At 32.7% G+C, this 14,991-nt stretch overlaps 1 protein-coding gene across 5 annotated transcripts in view; it reads right to left on the bottom strand.

Annotated features, from left to right (window-relative positions):
• fry (microtubule binding protein furry) overlaps nucleotides 1-14,991 on the bottom strand; it is a 79,003-nt gene that overhangs the window by 51,531 nt on the left and 12,481 nt on the right. For all 5 annotated transcript variants that reach the window (XM_013306641.1, XM_013306643.1, XM_013306642.1 and 2 more), the window contains 7 exons: nucleotides 14,387-14,554; nucleotides 14,093-14,242; nucleotides 13,695-13,858; nucleotides 13,179-13,360; nucleotides 12,760-12,870; nucleotides 11,426-11,580; nucleotides 6,360-6,517 (listed from right to left, as the gene is read on the bottom strand). In XM_013306641.1, the coding sequence (XP_013162095.1) occupies nucleotides 6,360-6,517; nucleotides 11,426-11,580; nucleotides 12,760-12,870; nucleotides 13,179-13,360; nucleotides 13,695-13,858; nucleotides 14,093-14,242; nucleotides 14,387-14,554 (1,088 nt within the window). The remainder of the gene's footprint in view (nucleotides 1-6,359; nucleotides 6,518-11,425; nucleotides 11,581-12,759; nucleotides 12,871-13,178; nucleotides 13,361-13,694; nucleotides 13,859-14,092; nucleotides 14,243-14,386; nucleotides 14,555-14,991) is intronic.

Raw genomic sequence — 14,991 nt, 5'->3', positions numbered from 1 at the left:
TTTTAAAGTTAATTAATTATATTAAGTAACCTAGGGAGTGCACTGGATGCAGGCGGCACAGGACCGGGCATGGCGGCAATAGATGGGGGAGGCCTACGTCCAGCAGTGGACGAGTTTAGGCTAAGTATTCAATAACTTAATCGAGTTTGTATTCGCATTTACTAAGACATTTTTAACGTATGATTATTTGTATGGCATTTCTCAATATGTAGGATTAGTTAGAGTATTAATATAATTAATATAATTACTGAATATAGCCTAAGTATACAAATATGTTGGGATGGAGGCGCTTCAATCGCCTTCTTTATTACATACCTTTCTAATGAACACAAATAAATTAAGTCTAAATATTTGTGCAGTATAGTTAAGTTTTTATATTCTTGGCTAGGCTATAATGATATGTAACCATGTGTATTCTTAGAATAAGTGCCATATTACTCCATATATAATCTTTATTCTTTATTATTAATATGCAATATGACAGTAAATTAGAAAAAAAAAAATAAAAAACGTAAAAAAAATCGGTTATAATCTTAGACTAAGTGATATCGTAAAGATGGCATTCTGCCATTATTTAAACATTTCTTTGTATGTCAAACAATTAAATTAATCATGATGTATTTATGAATTTTGCAATTATAGCTATAAGTACATTCAGAATTATATGTAAGCGGCTTATGAAAAATGTTCTACGGTCGTAGCAAAAGCACATTGCTGACATTTATAAAAGTTTAGTGAAATGTTCAATTTTATAGCGAGGTACATTCGAGAAATTTTTAGATTCACTTTAAAAATTGTCATGGAGATAACACCGTGTCTCCACTTTCATAACATCTGTATTCCTATAATTACCTTTCTAATATTCTTTGAAAAAAAAAGTAAATAACGGTGTTGTTTATAAATGTTACGACATTTAACAAAACGTTTCAAACAAAAACACATCACTCGCCAATTCCAGTTTTCTACTCGTCTGGAGTTGTACTATATCTAATATAAAATATATAAGATATGTTAGTTAATAAGCCTTTCATGATATTCCTGTACTTAATAAGGTTAATGGCATGTCAAGACTTATTTTTTCAATTCTCTATGGACATAATTTGAATACGCTGTATATATTGAATTTGCTTAAAGCATCTATTAGCCGTCTATTTTTTAACCGTCCTTGATTTAAAAAAGTGTGTCAATATTTTATAATGTAAGTTTCCGCTGCAGTGACTTTTATATCTATAAATATTATCATCTCACACATTCTCTTTGAAACAACAGTGACAATACATGTGTCTACAGTCAAAACAATATATTGATTTATATCTCAAAGTTACAAAATATTTTCGATGTAAATTTAACGAGAAATCCATTAACAAAAACCCTAGAATGTTCACTGCAGCATCATTTGATAAATTAAATTATTTTGTTGCAAATTAATTTTAACTTCGATACGTTTTAAGCTCAAATTTCGTATTTTATCTCTAGCAGACTAATTTAATTTGGAAATTGTGATTTTACGTGCATTTAATGCTAAAAATTTTACGGTTTTTTTTTTCATAAAACTTTTACTCTATTTATTGAGCATTTCTGTTGGTGTCGTATATAATTACTATACCGATTTCGGTGATTTTAACTAATTCCCGTAGATTCTCTTTTTAAATTAAACTTATATATATCCACTATTATAAAATATATCTTTTTTCCATTAAAAGTCTTACAATAGTTAAATAAAATTATAATATCTTTATACTACTTTGATACGTGTTTATCGGTGTATGCTTTTGTGACGTCAATAAAAAATGATGATGCTAGGATATATGGCCCGATGCGAGAGGCGCTACTATAGCGGTTAGTTCTACAAGAAAGTGTCTAAAACAGGCTTAGAAACTGACATAAAAGAACAAAACATGACAGCTCCGATATGGAAATGAATGTAACATTTTTTTAAGGGTGTTAGTGAGCTATAACTTATGCCAACCGGGTCAGATATCCTTGTCCATCTATAACATTAATTGTAAATGAAATCATCATCATTTTTATTTGATAACTCAGCTTGCGTTGTAATGACAATTATTATATAATCCCATTAGCTCAGTATATTTAAAATTTGATGTCGAAAAATTTAAAAAAATCAATTTTGGGAATCGTTAAAATGTATATTATTTACCATATCTCCTAACTCTTTGGCAAGAAGTCGACTTATTTTTTTATGACTTTTATAAGACATTTTTTGTAAATTTTCAAATTATATCGCTGTTTCGAGTTAACATTACTTTATGTATTACTATTATTGTCAGAATTTATAATTAAGTACTTTTTGGTATTATACATTTGTAACTGACAAATTTGTTCCTGGTTTACTATTGATTGTGGCATTTGTTTTATGGTTATATTAAATTAATTTCCAAAATTGAATATGTGTTTTAAATCGTCACTGTTTTCTCACTGCCTTATTCCTAATAAGGTTCCTGGGTCTCTAGATTATAGAAGGGATATGTTTCAGTAAGTATTCGTCAGTCTTCTGTTTAATTGTACTTATAACCATTATTAATTTAATAATGTTGAAGTAAGAACAAAATATAAAGATCATTGAAATATGCAAAAAGTTAAAGGTAAATTCACCATCTTCAAATATATTATTAATCTGTTGCACTCCTTAAAAGTCCTTATTATTATTAAAAACTAAACATATCATTTTTTTTAAATATTAGCAGATTTTTTGTGTAAATTTACTAATATTTCTTTAACCATTCCAAATAAGCTCTAAGCTTTTACTAGGATATGGTTTACGACAGTAGTCGAATGGTGGGATTCGAACCCCCGACCTCGTGATCGGAAATCCGTAACCTTAACCATTAGGCTATTGACGCTTTATCATAAAGGAGTACGGTTAGTTATTGTTGTTAAAATGTAGGCTTTACACATGACAACGATAATTCATTTTGACTCATGAAATTGTAGTAAAAATATACACTTGTACTAAGAAAATCCTAAGAAAATTCTTAATTTAATTTATCGTGTTTTATGAAGTAAAATGTCCCTTTAAAACTGATAAGAATCTAAAATAGTTCGACTCTGCCGTTGCCTACGACTGTCTACGATTGTCGACATGTGTCTACGAACTACGAATGTCTACAACATTGTTACGTGTTTGTCGTAATAAAATAAAAGTGTAAGATTGGATAGTTATATTATACAGTGTCTAGAATGTAGCAAATCGAATTGAAGAGATGAACTTTTGCTTTTAAACTGGGCGACATCTATAACAGTTAGTTTATTTAATTTATTGTAGACTTTTTACAGTTCACAGTTATCAGCTGCACGGTCGATATTCATACAACAATATATATCTCCTATTTTGCATGGAGGATGAGTGCTTGTTTATATCTGACTGAGGCGGGCGCGATCGACCGGTTCAAACCGGTTAAACTTCCTTGACTTCGCAAGTACATCGCGTGCACCGTCGCTAGTTAGATGTAAATACTGTCATACAACGTCATATGTATATAATTTGTGCCGGGCACGCGCCTTTGAGGTAGAAATAAACAAGCATTTAGAACGATGACAATTTGTTTTAGAGCGAATGTATCGCCAACGGTATGTGGAAACTCACGTTTACATAAAACTAAAGTGCACTCGTAATTTGCCGTGTGCTGTAATTAAGTGCCTTTATTTAATCAGGGGGTCGATCCGTAAATTAAATAACTCAAATATATATTTATATGTATTACAGAATATTATATTTTATATACAGATATTGTAACTCATATTTCTAAGACTTTAAATACAACTTAACAAGTAAATTACGACTTATTTATGTACATTAATTGAGTTTTATCAACACAAAAGATTAAGCAAAAGAATTATCGAAGTAATCTTTCATACAATGTAATGCGTGATAATTATATTCCACATTATGTACACTAACATCGTTAATAGCTAGAAATTGACTTTCGATAATAATAGAGCAAGTGTATAGTATAGAGTACATGTGAAGCAATCTCTAGATATTATATTAAGGACAATGTTCCCAACCTATTTCAATTAGGACACCTGCGCGGTAATTGGAATCGATCGTTACATAGATATTGACAGTATATATGTAATGTACCAAAGTCACGTATTTGTGACATGAACAACTTTAAATCATATTAAACGATAACAGAAAAACACAACTTTAAAGTTCTATTACAACCCCTTTCACTAACATTACTTCAATATAAGTTATATATCAATAACTTAACATATATTAATATGATTCTTCGCAAACTTTTTTGAATACAAATCCAATATAGAATTTTAAATTCATTCAAAGTCAATCTTGTGGGAAGCGTTAGAGATTTGCACCGAACATTTTGTGTGCGTTCATTTTATGTTTGTCGCTCGTCGAATGGCAAACATAAAGGTATAGACGCAAACTATGACATATACCACAAAGTTACTCATTTTTACCAAAAAAATGTATACTTTATCACATTATGTTGTTAGTGATCTTTACATATACTTTATAGTCTTGTCTCTTTTATCATATAGGTCTTATGTAATCAATCGTTTTTAGATGTAACGTGGTAAAAATTTTCGATTCGTTTTGTTAATGAGAAAATTATTCTATAAAATAAATAAATATTGTAATATATTTTCTTTTTTTCGTAAGAAAATATAATTTTTGTGCGGTTTGTATTTAACATTTGCGTTTGATGAGTTTATATATATTGAAATTGTTATTAAAGTAAAGCAATGAAGTTTCAGGTAGGTAAGAGTTCTGCAATTTCACCATAGTTTAGACATTGGATGTAACGAAACTATGAAATTGTTAATATTCTACGAAATTAATATTTCTTGCGTACAGCTCAAAGGAAAGAGCAAACGAAATGAGACAAGTTGGATTTATATTATGAACCATGTTTTATATTAGGTTTTAATAATGTGAAGTCTGTATAAATAAAGAGCAGCCATGTTACGTTACGTGTTATTAAATACGGTCCGACTGTAAACTGAATATGCGTAGTAAAATCCGGACACACGTTTCAGGAATTCAAATTGATTCAACAACGATTGAATAGGAGGTTTGCGAATTGAAATTCCTCTACATATCACAACCGAAATTAATTTACAAATCAATATGAAACTAGACAATACTTACATGTATTATAGTGGGATTACTATAAAAACATTAATTTGATTTCCATTCAATTTTCAAGACGAGTTGAAAGTGAGAATGTTAATATACTTTTGAGCGTTGGCCAATATCACTATGTTATTACGCGTTTCGAAGAAATAAAAAATTTTTTTTTAACTATTTTTTGTAAAAGAATATTTTTCACCTTTAAATATTTATCATCAAAACTGCTTTCGGTACAATTACTTTCTTATTAATCGGTCAAGATCATTTCGGATGGCTATGCATAATATTTCAATAATCATAATTTTTATATACATACGTCGTTTGCAGGCTTTTGACAAGCTATTTAGATGACTTTGTTTATAATTATAAAACAGTATTACACTATATAAAACAAAAGCATAGGTTCAAGCTAGTTAGCGTTTTTATATGAGAAACAAAAAGGTCATATTTCTCTAAACACTTTTACAATTAATGACAATCTTAAAATAAATATATGTTTGTAATTAGCGTATAATTTGCCTGCAGTGAAACTTGTATTAATATACATTGTTGTCTGTGTTTTGTCAAAGATAAGGGAAAAAGGATAGTGATATATATTAATCCAAGTATCACTGCAGTGGAGTTCTTACCGTTACAATACTTAAAATGTATTCCAATGACGAAAAATCTTCGAAAACAATGCAACAAATGTTTTCATTCAATCGTCTGATAATATTATTATTTGCCCGTTTATATTTATAATTAGTTACTATAAAATTTCAGTTTGCAATTAAAAAAACGTAGATCAGCGTAAAGCGTGTAAGTTTAACAAGCAAAACATATTTATTTTTGTTACTTTTATGATGTAATTGGAAATAAAAAAGATAATAAGAAGAAAACTAGAGTTTCTTAATTGTTTCAGCTACAAACATTACGAGTTAGTATATGTAAGAAAAATCTAAATAATATATTTATCTATAGTACTAGTTGACCCGACAGACGTTGTACTATGAATTCAAATTTTCCGCTATTGTAATTTCTTTTTAATAAAATACAACAGAGAATTAGCGATATTGTTTCATCTGCTGCGTGATGCGAATGCGATGACCAAGAGAAGTACAGATTCATTTTTATATATATAGATATTCATCTGATTGACTGCTTGAATGAAAACTTATGTCTGATGTCTGTCGTGCATAAGTTGCATCTCGATTGCTATTAGTGTGCAGAAGTCGTTGTAGTCGAGAGGTCGGGGTACACTCACCGTCGTCGTCCGTCGCTATGGGGCTCACGCTACCAAAGAACCGCTTGTCAAGGAGCTGCAGCAGCTGCAAGGCGCTCTCGTGCACAGGTGCGCGCGGACAACCGGTGCACATCAACGTCACATTGATGATGGCCGTGTAGTGGTCGCAAGGATATTCCCTAATGAAAAATAATAACTATTTAACACACACACACATACATATACACAACTCACGTCCGCAACCCAAAGAGGTATACAGATTATATATTTTATTCAAGTTCCATTTCTGAAATTTAATTATTAAGAAATGAAACGAGACCATCTTATTTCTACATCAAAGTGGAATGAAAGCGTAATAATTTACTTTCAACAACTTTCACAAACCTAATCCTTCAAATGGAAATACCTTGGAGAAAATATTCAATATAATGCATGTTACTATTTTAATTTTTGCACAAATAATGAAAAAAGAAACTCATCTTTTTAGTACGAAATATCGATAGTTAAACATTGTTTTCACAAGTGCATATGTTTATTGATTTATGCGAACTACAAAGTGTTCATTTCGAGAACAGACACAGACTCAAAGTGGATGAAAATCATGTTAACATTTCATTATTTAGAAAGTTTTTCACTGGATTCCGTGAACAATCCAATTCAAATTCAAACTTTCACTCCATCAAATTTGAATGGAAAAAATGTCAACAACAGAGGCTCGTTTGTTACACCGCATTCATTGCGTATTCAGTTTTAATACAATTACTAGTTTCATACAGACATACGGCGAATATTCTGTAAAATTGATTCCGTATTGTTTTGCTCAGTTCTGTGATACTAAATCATTTCATATTTTTAACATACCCTTGAATAAAATACATTTAGCTATTCGTTTTTACTTAGCAAATAAAATTATTTACATTGTCTCTTATAAAAGATCGCTAATTTCATCGTTGTAAGCTTTTAGTGACGTCCCTTACTCATGCCAACACACTACGACATAATTATCTTGTTACTGTCTTAATTCATGAAAATAAAAAAAAATCCTTTGCTTTATACGATTATTAAATAAACCCATAAAAATATTCATAGAGATATAATAATTCAATGTTTGTTTCACAATAACGAGTAACACAAACAATGTCTCATATAATGTTACTCTCACAAAACAAATTAATTTGTCGTCTGGCAATAATGTCAGTCAAATATAATATTTGATATTATTTCAGAGTCTATTATACTCACGAATGTAAAATAATATTAACTTTGATAAAGGTAATCCCAAAATTCGTAACGTTTGCCTAAACAATATAAACATATCGACATATTGTCTATGTCGGAATATTTTATAATACATGTTGTAGATAAAACAAGTAACAGAAATATAATATATAACACACTTTTCATTTAGTATATTTTTAATACAACTAAATAATTGTGCCAAATAACATTTAAGTAGCTAACTTTTGCCTTCATCTATGTCCACATCATATTAAAAAAACTAGTAATAAATAAAGTCTATTTTACTGAGAGATAATGTATCTTTCGCTACATACAAAAATAAAAATCTTTCCTCTTTATAATATTATCATAGTTTCGACACATATTGAAGCGATCAATTTATGGACACCCAAAAACTAAATACTACTCAGTTACCGGATATAGGCGACTATCACTTAGCAGATTGGCAAGGCGCTCCTCGGGAAATATCAATATATACACACCTCCTTAACTTAAGCGATCGGGCCGCTAATAAAATACATATACCACACAGGAGACAGGCGTGAAGCGGAAGCAATGCCGAGTTACGTCTGATTAGTGTGCGTGGGGAGGCCTAATTTTAGTCTACGTTCCTTTACCGCCCTTTTCTTTAACGATGGAAAGTAGAAGTGGGTTTAGCAGAGGAAGGGTAAATATCCATTTTTTTGTGGTTCCCCTCCTCCTTTGAATAAAGGTAGGCAACGGTTATGTAATAGCGAATGTCTATGAGTAGAGGTCGTTTCGCTGTTTCAGCGAATTTAAGTAACCGCTTGCTTGTTTGCCACATTTTATTTATAATTCCACGCAGACGGACTCGTGGGTTTAAGTAATGTACATAAAAATGTTCAGTTTTGAGCTTATTTATCTTAAAGCTAGCATGGAAAATATATTCGCCGCGGGCCATGTGGGCGATGTTAACTCATTTTACAGTTCCAGCGAGAAGGGAGGTACAGACTACAAAAAGTGTTAAAACGAGCTATCGTGATTCGATCTACGGCGCGCTGCATGTTATCGAGTTTGCATTAATGACTAGACTGTAACACGAATACGCTTCTACGAACTTATGAATTTTGTGGCCGACTCGCTCACTGATTCAATAACGCAGCGAAACCCGTTTTTAAATACTCTAGCTTTATCCTAAAACATCTAAGCTAAACAAAAATTTATTACTTACAGAAACTTTGCTTCGAATTTCTATATCGATTTATGGTTTTAACTATATTAAAGTAGATTTTTATTTCGGGATTATTAAAAATAAAAGCATTTCAATAAATCTCTTTTGCAATCACGTGGCTCCCGTGCACCAGGTTTTCATTTACACAGCGGTTTTCATTTATACGTGTTCACGGACGATGTACACAAAGAGTTGGAAATAAAAGCAAAAAGAGAACGAATAAAAGATTCGTATAATTTAATATGATAAAATAAACTAATAAAGAAAAATCTTTTAACAATGATAGTCAAAGCGGGACTTTGGCAAAGAATGTTTTATAGAGTGAACCAGTCCTATGATTAAAATAGTTGTTTAATACATCTCAGCGAGGTCTCACCGTGAGTTGTAATTATTTTCATGCAAAGTTTTAACAACTTTTTATTCGGAACGCTAAATTACACGAGGTATTAATAATGCAGCCATGCAAATAACTTTGAGTCGGACATGTCCTGCGAGTCGGTATTTCACTTTTAGTCTTCTCTTTTTATTACAAAGTTGCAGTGAAAGGATTTTTATTCGTATCAGTCAAATATGTGACTAAATGTTGCTTTGACCAATCCTTTAACGTGTATGAATATTCCCGTATACTTGTTATTTGCTTAGTACATCATTTTACGTCCGTCCATTATAGCCCCCCCCCCCCGTAACCTAAACGGTTTAAACGACTTTCTCTCACTCGTCAGTAGGTCTAGACATAGTGCATTCGCTTCGAATCGATTCCATAACAAATCTAAAAATATTATGGAACGGACGCGCAAAAATTACGTGACTTATCGAAAGTTGTTGTCAATTCTATACATTTTTCAAGTCTGTTATGGTATAGCTTCGAAGCGAATGCACTTTGTCTGCCTCGATGGTCTCACTTCATTTTTAAATTCTTGGCTCTTTGTTAAAAACAAATTAATCGGTTATTCAATCAACTTGAATAGTTTCTCAAGTTATAAGACAAGATCAAAGTACTCAGTGGTATCAAAGTTGTCAAAGTTACAGATATAAACGATTCGATTTCACCAGACTGTTATGAAAGTCAATGATTCGTGAACGATGGAACGTTTGTATCGTGATTTTCCAAACGGCCAGCGACATAGGCCGACAGCGAGACAATCGAACACTATTTCAAATACCTATTACTGGTAACAGCGTCTCGTTGGCTTACCACTTGTATTTTATGTTTCGTCAAAGAGAATGAAAGGGACTTCAATATTTATTAGTACAAACAAGTGCCACGACACTTTAAATTCACTATAACATTACATGTTCACCATATAACCAACATTGTCACTACGTGGAAAGCAACTGAATATCCCGACTAAGAAGATGAAATTTTTTGACTTTAAGATTTTTTTGTGTGGGGGTGTTGTTTTATGTCCATACTTTTGTGACATCCTGTAGTCTATACGATAGAAATGACAGAGTTATTTGACATTAGATACGTATTCCCCTCAATTTGATGGTATAGTAAAGTCAGGATATTTTATTTTTTAATTAACAAATAGTTAAATATTCATAAAGGTTGAAACTCGATGTGGAATCGCTTTAGTAAATTAAAAAGTAGTTTACAAGATCGGCTACGGCAGTCGCAAAGCGTTTGTTTGTACATTAAAGTATTCTCAAAGCTCTAAGGTACAAAAAATGTATGGAAAATAAAATAAAAATAATGATGGAAGAGAGCTCGTTAACTCAAAGGTAGGGTTTTACGTTTAAAGTATAAAGTTTGCGGTAAAACGCGACCTTGTCGGTTTTTACTTTGTAAAGTGCACTTTCATCGCAAACTTAGTTGTAAATATATACACTTTACAGTAACTTACGGTTACATCGTGTTTCTGTTTATGTTTTACTGTGTATCTCGAGAATAGGGGGTGATGAGGAAGGGGGTGGAAGGGAGGAGGAAGGGGGCAGCTGAAATAAGATGTAGCGTGTTTTTTTTTCAGATCAATGACTGAATTGAAAGAATAAATCTTACTCCTTACTAATATTATAGGTACGAATGTTAAGATGTAAGTATAGTTGTTTGCTAGAAGGTATTTCTAGAACGGGCCAACGTTTTTTATGCCAAATTTTCTTGGATTTAGCGACGAAAATTATATTTTGTACAGATGTTTCGGCAGTGGAAGCCCACATTTAGAGTAGTATGTATTATAAAAGTGATCGATGGTCGATAGCGTCTTGACCGACTTCGAGTACGGCAATCAGTAAACAGTGGCAAGTCAAATATTTGTCTCCACCGGGGATATAGGTCATTAGGCGCCGATATGACAACCAACAATAACACAATTTCGCCAAACTGTCCGCAAGAACAATACTAAAAACGTAGTATTGTCGACTATTAACATCTTGCTTCATTTCAAACAAATTCCCAGTCTTCCTGTGACATAGCTAGTATAAATTTGTACCAAATTCAATTTTCGATAACCCAAATCCAAGTAAATAACTTAGAAAAGTCCGGTATTTCAAATTGCCGAATGAAATTTTTATGATTGAATAACGGCAGAACTCTACTGCAGTGATATTGGTAGTCTAACATATTGCCATCCCTTTTATTTTCTTAGACAAAAGAGAGATCACAATAACAATACAAAGTTAAATATGTAAGTATTCTAGTATAATTTAAACTTACCTAGCGCTAAATATAGTAGCCAATGCCATGAAGCATCCGTCAGCAACTCGTGGTGGGCCGGTAAAACATTTGTCCACTGTCCAGTCTAATAGCGGTCCTATGTCGGGGTTGCGTTCCAAAAGCAATACGATTGTCTCGCGAGCCAATTCGTATATCTGTGTAGACAATAAAAAAAACCTTTATAATATAATATTATTAAGAAAAAGTAAATATAATATTAATTAAAAAAATTTAACATTAACATAGGCTGTATTCTTACGAACTGTTCTACAGTTCGTACAGTACAGTTTCAACGAGATCATTTCAACAAACATTCACTCATCCAAATATTCGCATTTATATTAATAATAAGTAAAATTAATTAATTAAAATGTTAAATACCAAGTATATCGTATATCATTAATATGGGATTTATATTTATTTAAAACAGTTTGTTAAAAGCAGCGAATTTCACAATCATTATAAAATTTCTCGAAATTCGTTTCATGTGGAGAGGCTTTATAACTATTTTAGCATGTAATCTCTCAATAACGTTGAATTCGGCGTGTTCGTCGAATTCATGCTGTTTGCCATAAAATAATATAGCAAAATAACGAATATGAAATAATAATGTTCATTATGAAATATTTTGTATCATTAGTATATGGATTCCTTTGTCACATTGTAATAAAAATTATTGGAAATATTTTTTACTTTCACATTTTCTGCGAACAAAAATATACATGTTTTTGAACTTTTTCTCTTTAGAAAACATTACTAAGAATTTAAATTATTATGAACGGCAATATCAGTATTGTTCGCACGGCGGGCTGTCGTTGGTTGCGAAAGGCGGGGGACCGCGTACTGTGAAAGGCATTGGGAAAGGACTGTGCCCAGCAGTGGGCAGATAAAGGCTATTGATGATGATGGTATGAGTATTAGCAAGAACAGTAATTTACTTATAAACACTTTTACAATTTAGGTCTATGTCCTTCCTTAATTCCAGTCGTATAGATGCAGTTTTTTTTTTTGCAAAAGCACTCTTAATTGTGTATTGAGACTATTTATTCAAATCTAACTATTATTATAAATGCGAAAGTTTAGATGGATAGATGTTTGTTTGAAGGTGTCTTCGAAACAGCTCAACTGATCTTGATGAAATTTGGAACAGACGTAGAACACTCTGGAAGAAGACATAGGTTAATCAAGATTTTTTAATTCCGCGCGGACGGAGTCGCGGGTGACAACTATTACAGTATATTTTACGTACATATAAGCAATCAATTTAAGTAATTTTATAAGATTTATAATAGGAAATGATAACCTGAGTAACAATGTACAAAGTGTTCGTATACCTTATCGTTAGTAGAAGAGAGCATTTCACTGAGCCAGGGATAGAGGGCGCCGTCTTCAGCGAGCGCAGTCGGGGCGAAGCACGGCCCGCAGCACACGAGCGCGCTCATTGCCTAACAACAATTATATTTACAAATATTAAAAAAAAGTAGCTTCCTGTATCATCCTTTCTCCATTACTTCAATACGCATTTTCATCTCATGACCACGTTACTACGTAACATAAATAGATAAAGTGTTGGAGCTGCAAAAGTACTAAAGTATGACCATTGTTGGTGTTGTTCTATAAATGTCAAAAATAAGATTTCAAGGTTTTATAATTATTACAGATTAGGGTATTTAACTCTACAGCTTTATAATATGGTAGACTGATATTGCCTAGCTTTAATGGTCAAGGGATACAGTGGGGAAGTTTTCATTACCGTGAGTGCGGATAGGTTAAGCCTATCGTCGGTGTCGTGAGCCTGTTGTGGTTGGGGCTGAGGAGTGGGTGGCTGCGTCACCAGAGAGCCAAGGTGCTTCGCCAACGGCCCGCAGCAGCTCGCGAACAATGAGAACAGGCCGCGGCACAATTCTTTCTTCATCAGAGTACCGTACATCTCAACTGCACAGAGTAATATCACAAGTCAATATACGTCAAACCTTTTTTTATACTAAAATACCTAAACTGAATGCCGCATTGGTTACTGAGTGATCTCCCTAAGTGTAATTTAAGTATGAGAAATGAACACTAAGGGCCTGCCTTATTCACAGTGCGGCAGCATAAATACTTTATTGTTTTATATAATGTTTGAGGTGTTATAGACTACACCTATTATCTCTTTAGTTTCTCTCTACACACGAAAATAATTAGCAGTTCATTCAATATCCTAATGTTATCTACTTGTCTCGTATTGAATTGTGGCATAGTTTTTATAACGTTTAAAAATGCATCTTACTAGGAAAACTCTTGACAAGTTCAGTGACAAAGTCGGCAAAAGTAAGTCGCTGTTCGCGCGCCGCGGCCGCATCCTTGTCCGTCTCCGCCTCGAGGCATTGTCGCACGCCGTCCAGGTACTCGGTTATAGAGGAGTGCAGCCCACCGCTCTCCAATGCAAATGTACTGCCATAAATAACAATCAAAAATATATAAGTCTGTTAAATTAAAAACCAAAAAATATAAAAACAAATTCTATAATTACATAAATCAAAAATGTAATACACATAGACAGGAAAATGATATAATTTACTGATCTAACAGTAAATAAAATATTAGTGGTGGCGTTAGTGTCGTGTTTCTTTGCTACGCTAGCGCCACTTTTATCATTTTTATCTGCTAATCAAATCAAGCATTTACCTGCTCGAAAATGTATTCCGCCTCGCGATAATGAGTAACATTTTGTTGAGATGCAGACGAAGTGCGTCTCTGCGACGTCGCCGCCGCATATTCTCTTGTTTGCGATCAACAGCTTCACGCAAAATGGGCAGAAGCTCTTCGAACAAGTCCCTGGATGAATAAAAATACTTTTAGTGCATAGAACTAATATTCCTAAACCAATTTTTTAATTTTTAATCCTAAAAAAACATGTGTGGTTTTATTGTTATTTTATGAGTCCTCAACCTTATCTTCAATACTATTAATATTATTTACTTGAGTGCATCAGGATTGATATGTCCGCAGGCAGAAACGGCGGCGTCGCGCACTTCAGACACCTCGCAGCGCACCAGCGGCGCGGCTAGCTTGTGGAGCGAGGCGGGCGCGGCGTGCGCGCCCCGTGCCTCTCCGCCGCTCCGCTCGCTCAGCGAGTCCGGCGACGAACTAACATCACAACAGTGCTTTATGTATATATACATAGATGTAACTTGAACAGAAAAATAAATGAATTATAACAATTAATGAGAGTCAATGAAGATACCAACAAAGTCATATTAAAAAAAATATGTTTGACAGAATCTTACTAGTTTCTTTTATTGTTCTGGTCAGGCTTTGCAATTTTTAATTTGATGGTAAAGCTATTTAAACTGTAATTTTGCTCAAATAAAGAAAAATGGCGGAACTACACTCTTGTATATTTACACTATGTATTCCTTGGAAAATTGATTACATTCTCTGATTGTAATGATATAAAACATTTAAGCCATCAAATAATATTAATATGTAAAACTGTATAATGTGACGTAGCGTTTCTTTAAAGATATAGCTAAATTTGAGTATATTAAGTGTAGTTACTTTGTGTATACTTCCTTTGGCTGAAA

The sequence above is a fragment of the Papilio xuthus genome, unplaced genomic scaffold, assembly GCF_000836235.2.
Source record: "Papilio xuthus unplaced genomic scaffold, Pxut_1.1 DF828177.1, whole genome shotgun sequence".
NCBI lineage: Eukaryota > Metazoa > Arthropoda > Insecta > Lepidoptera > Papilionidae > Papilio > Papilio xuthus.
This window is presented reverse-complemented; position numbering and strand designations above follow the sequence as displayed.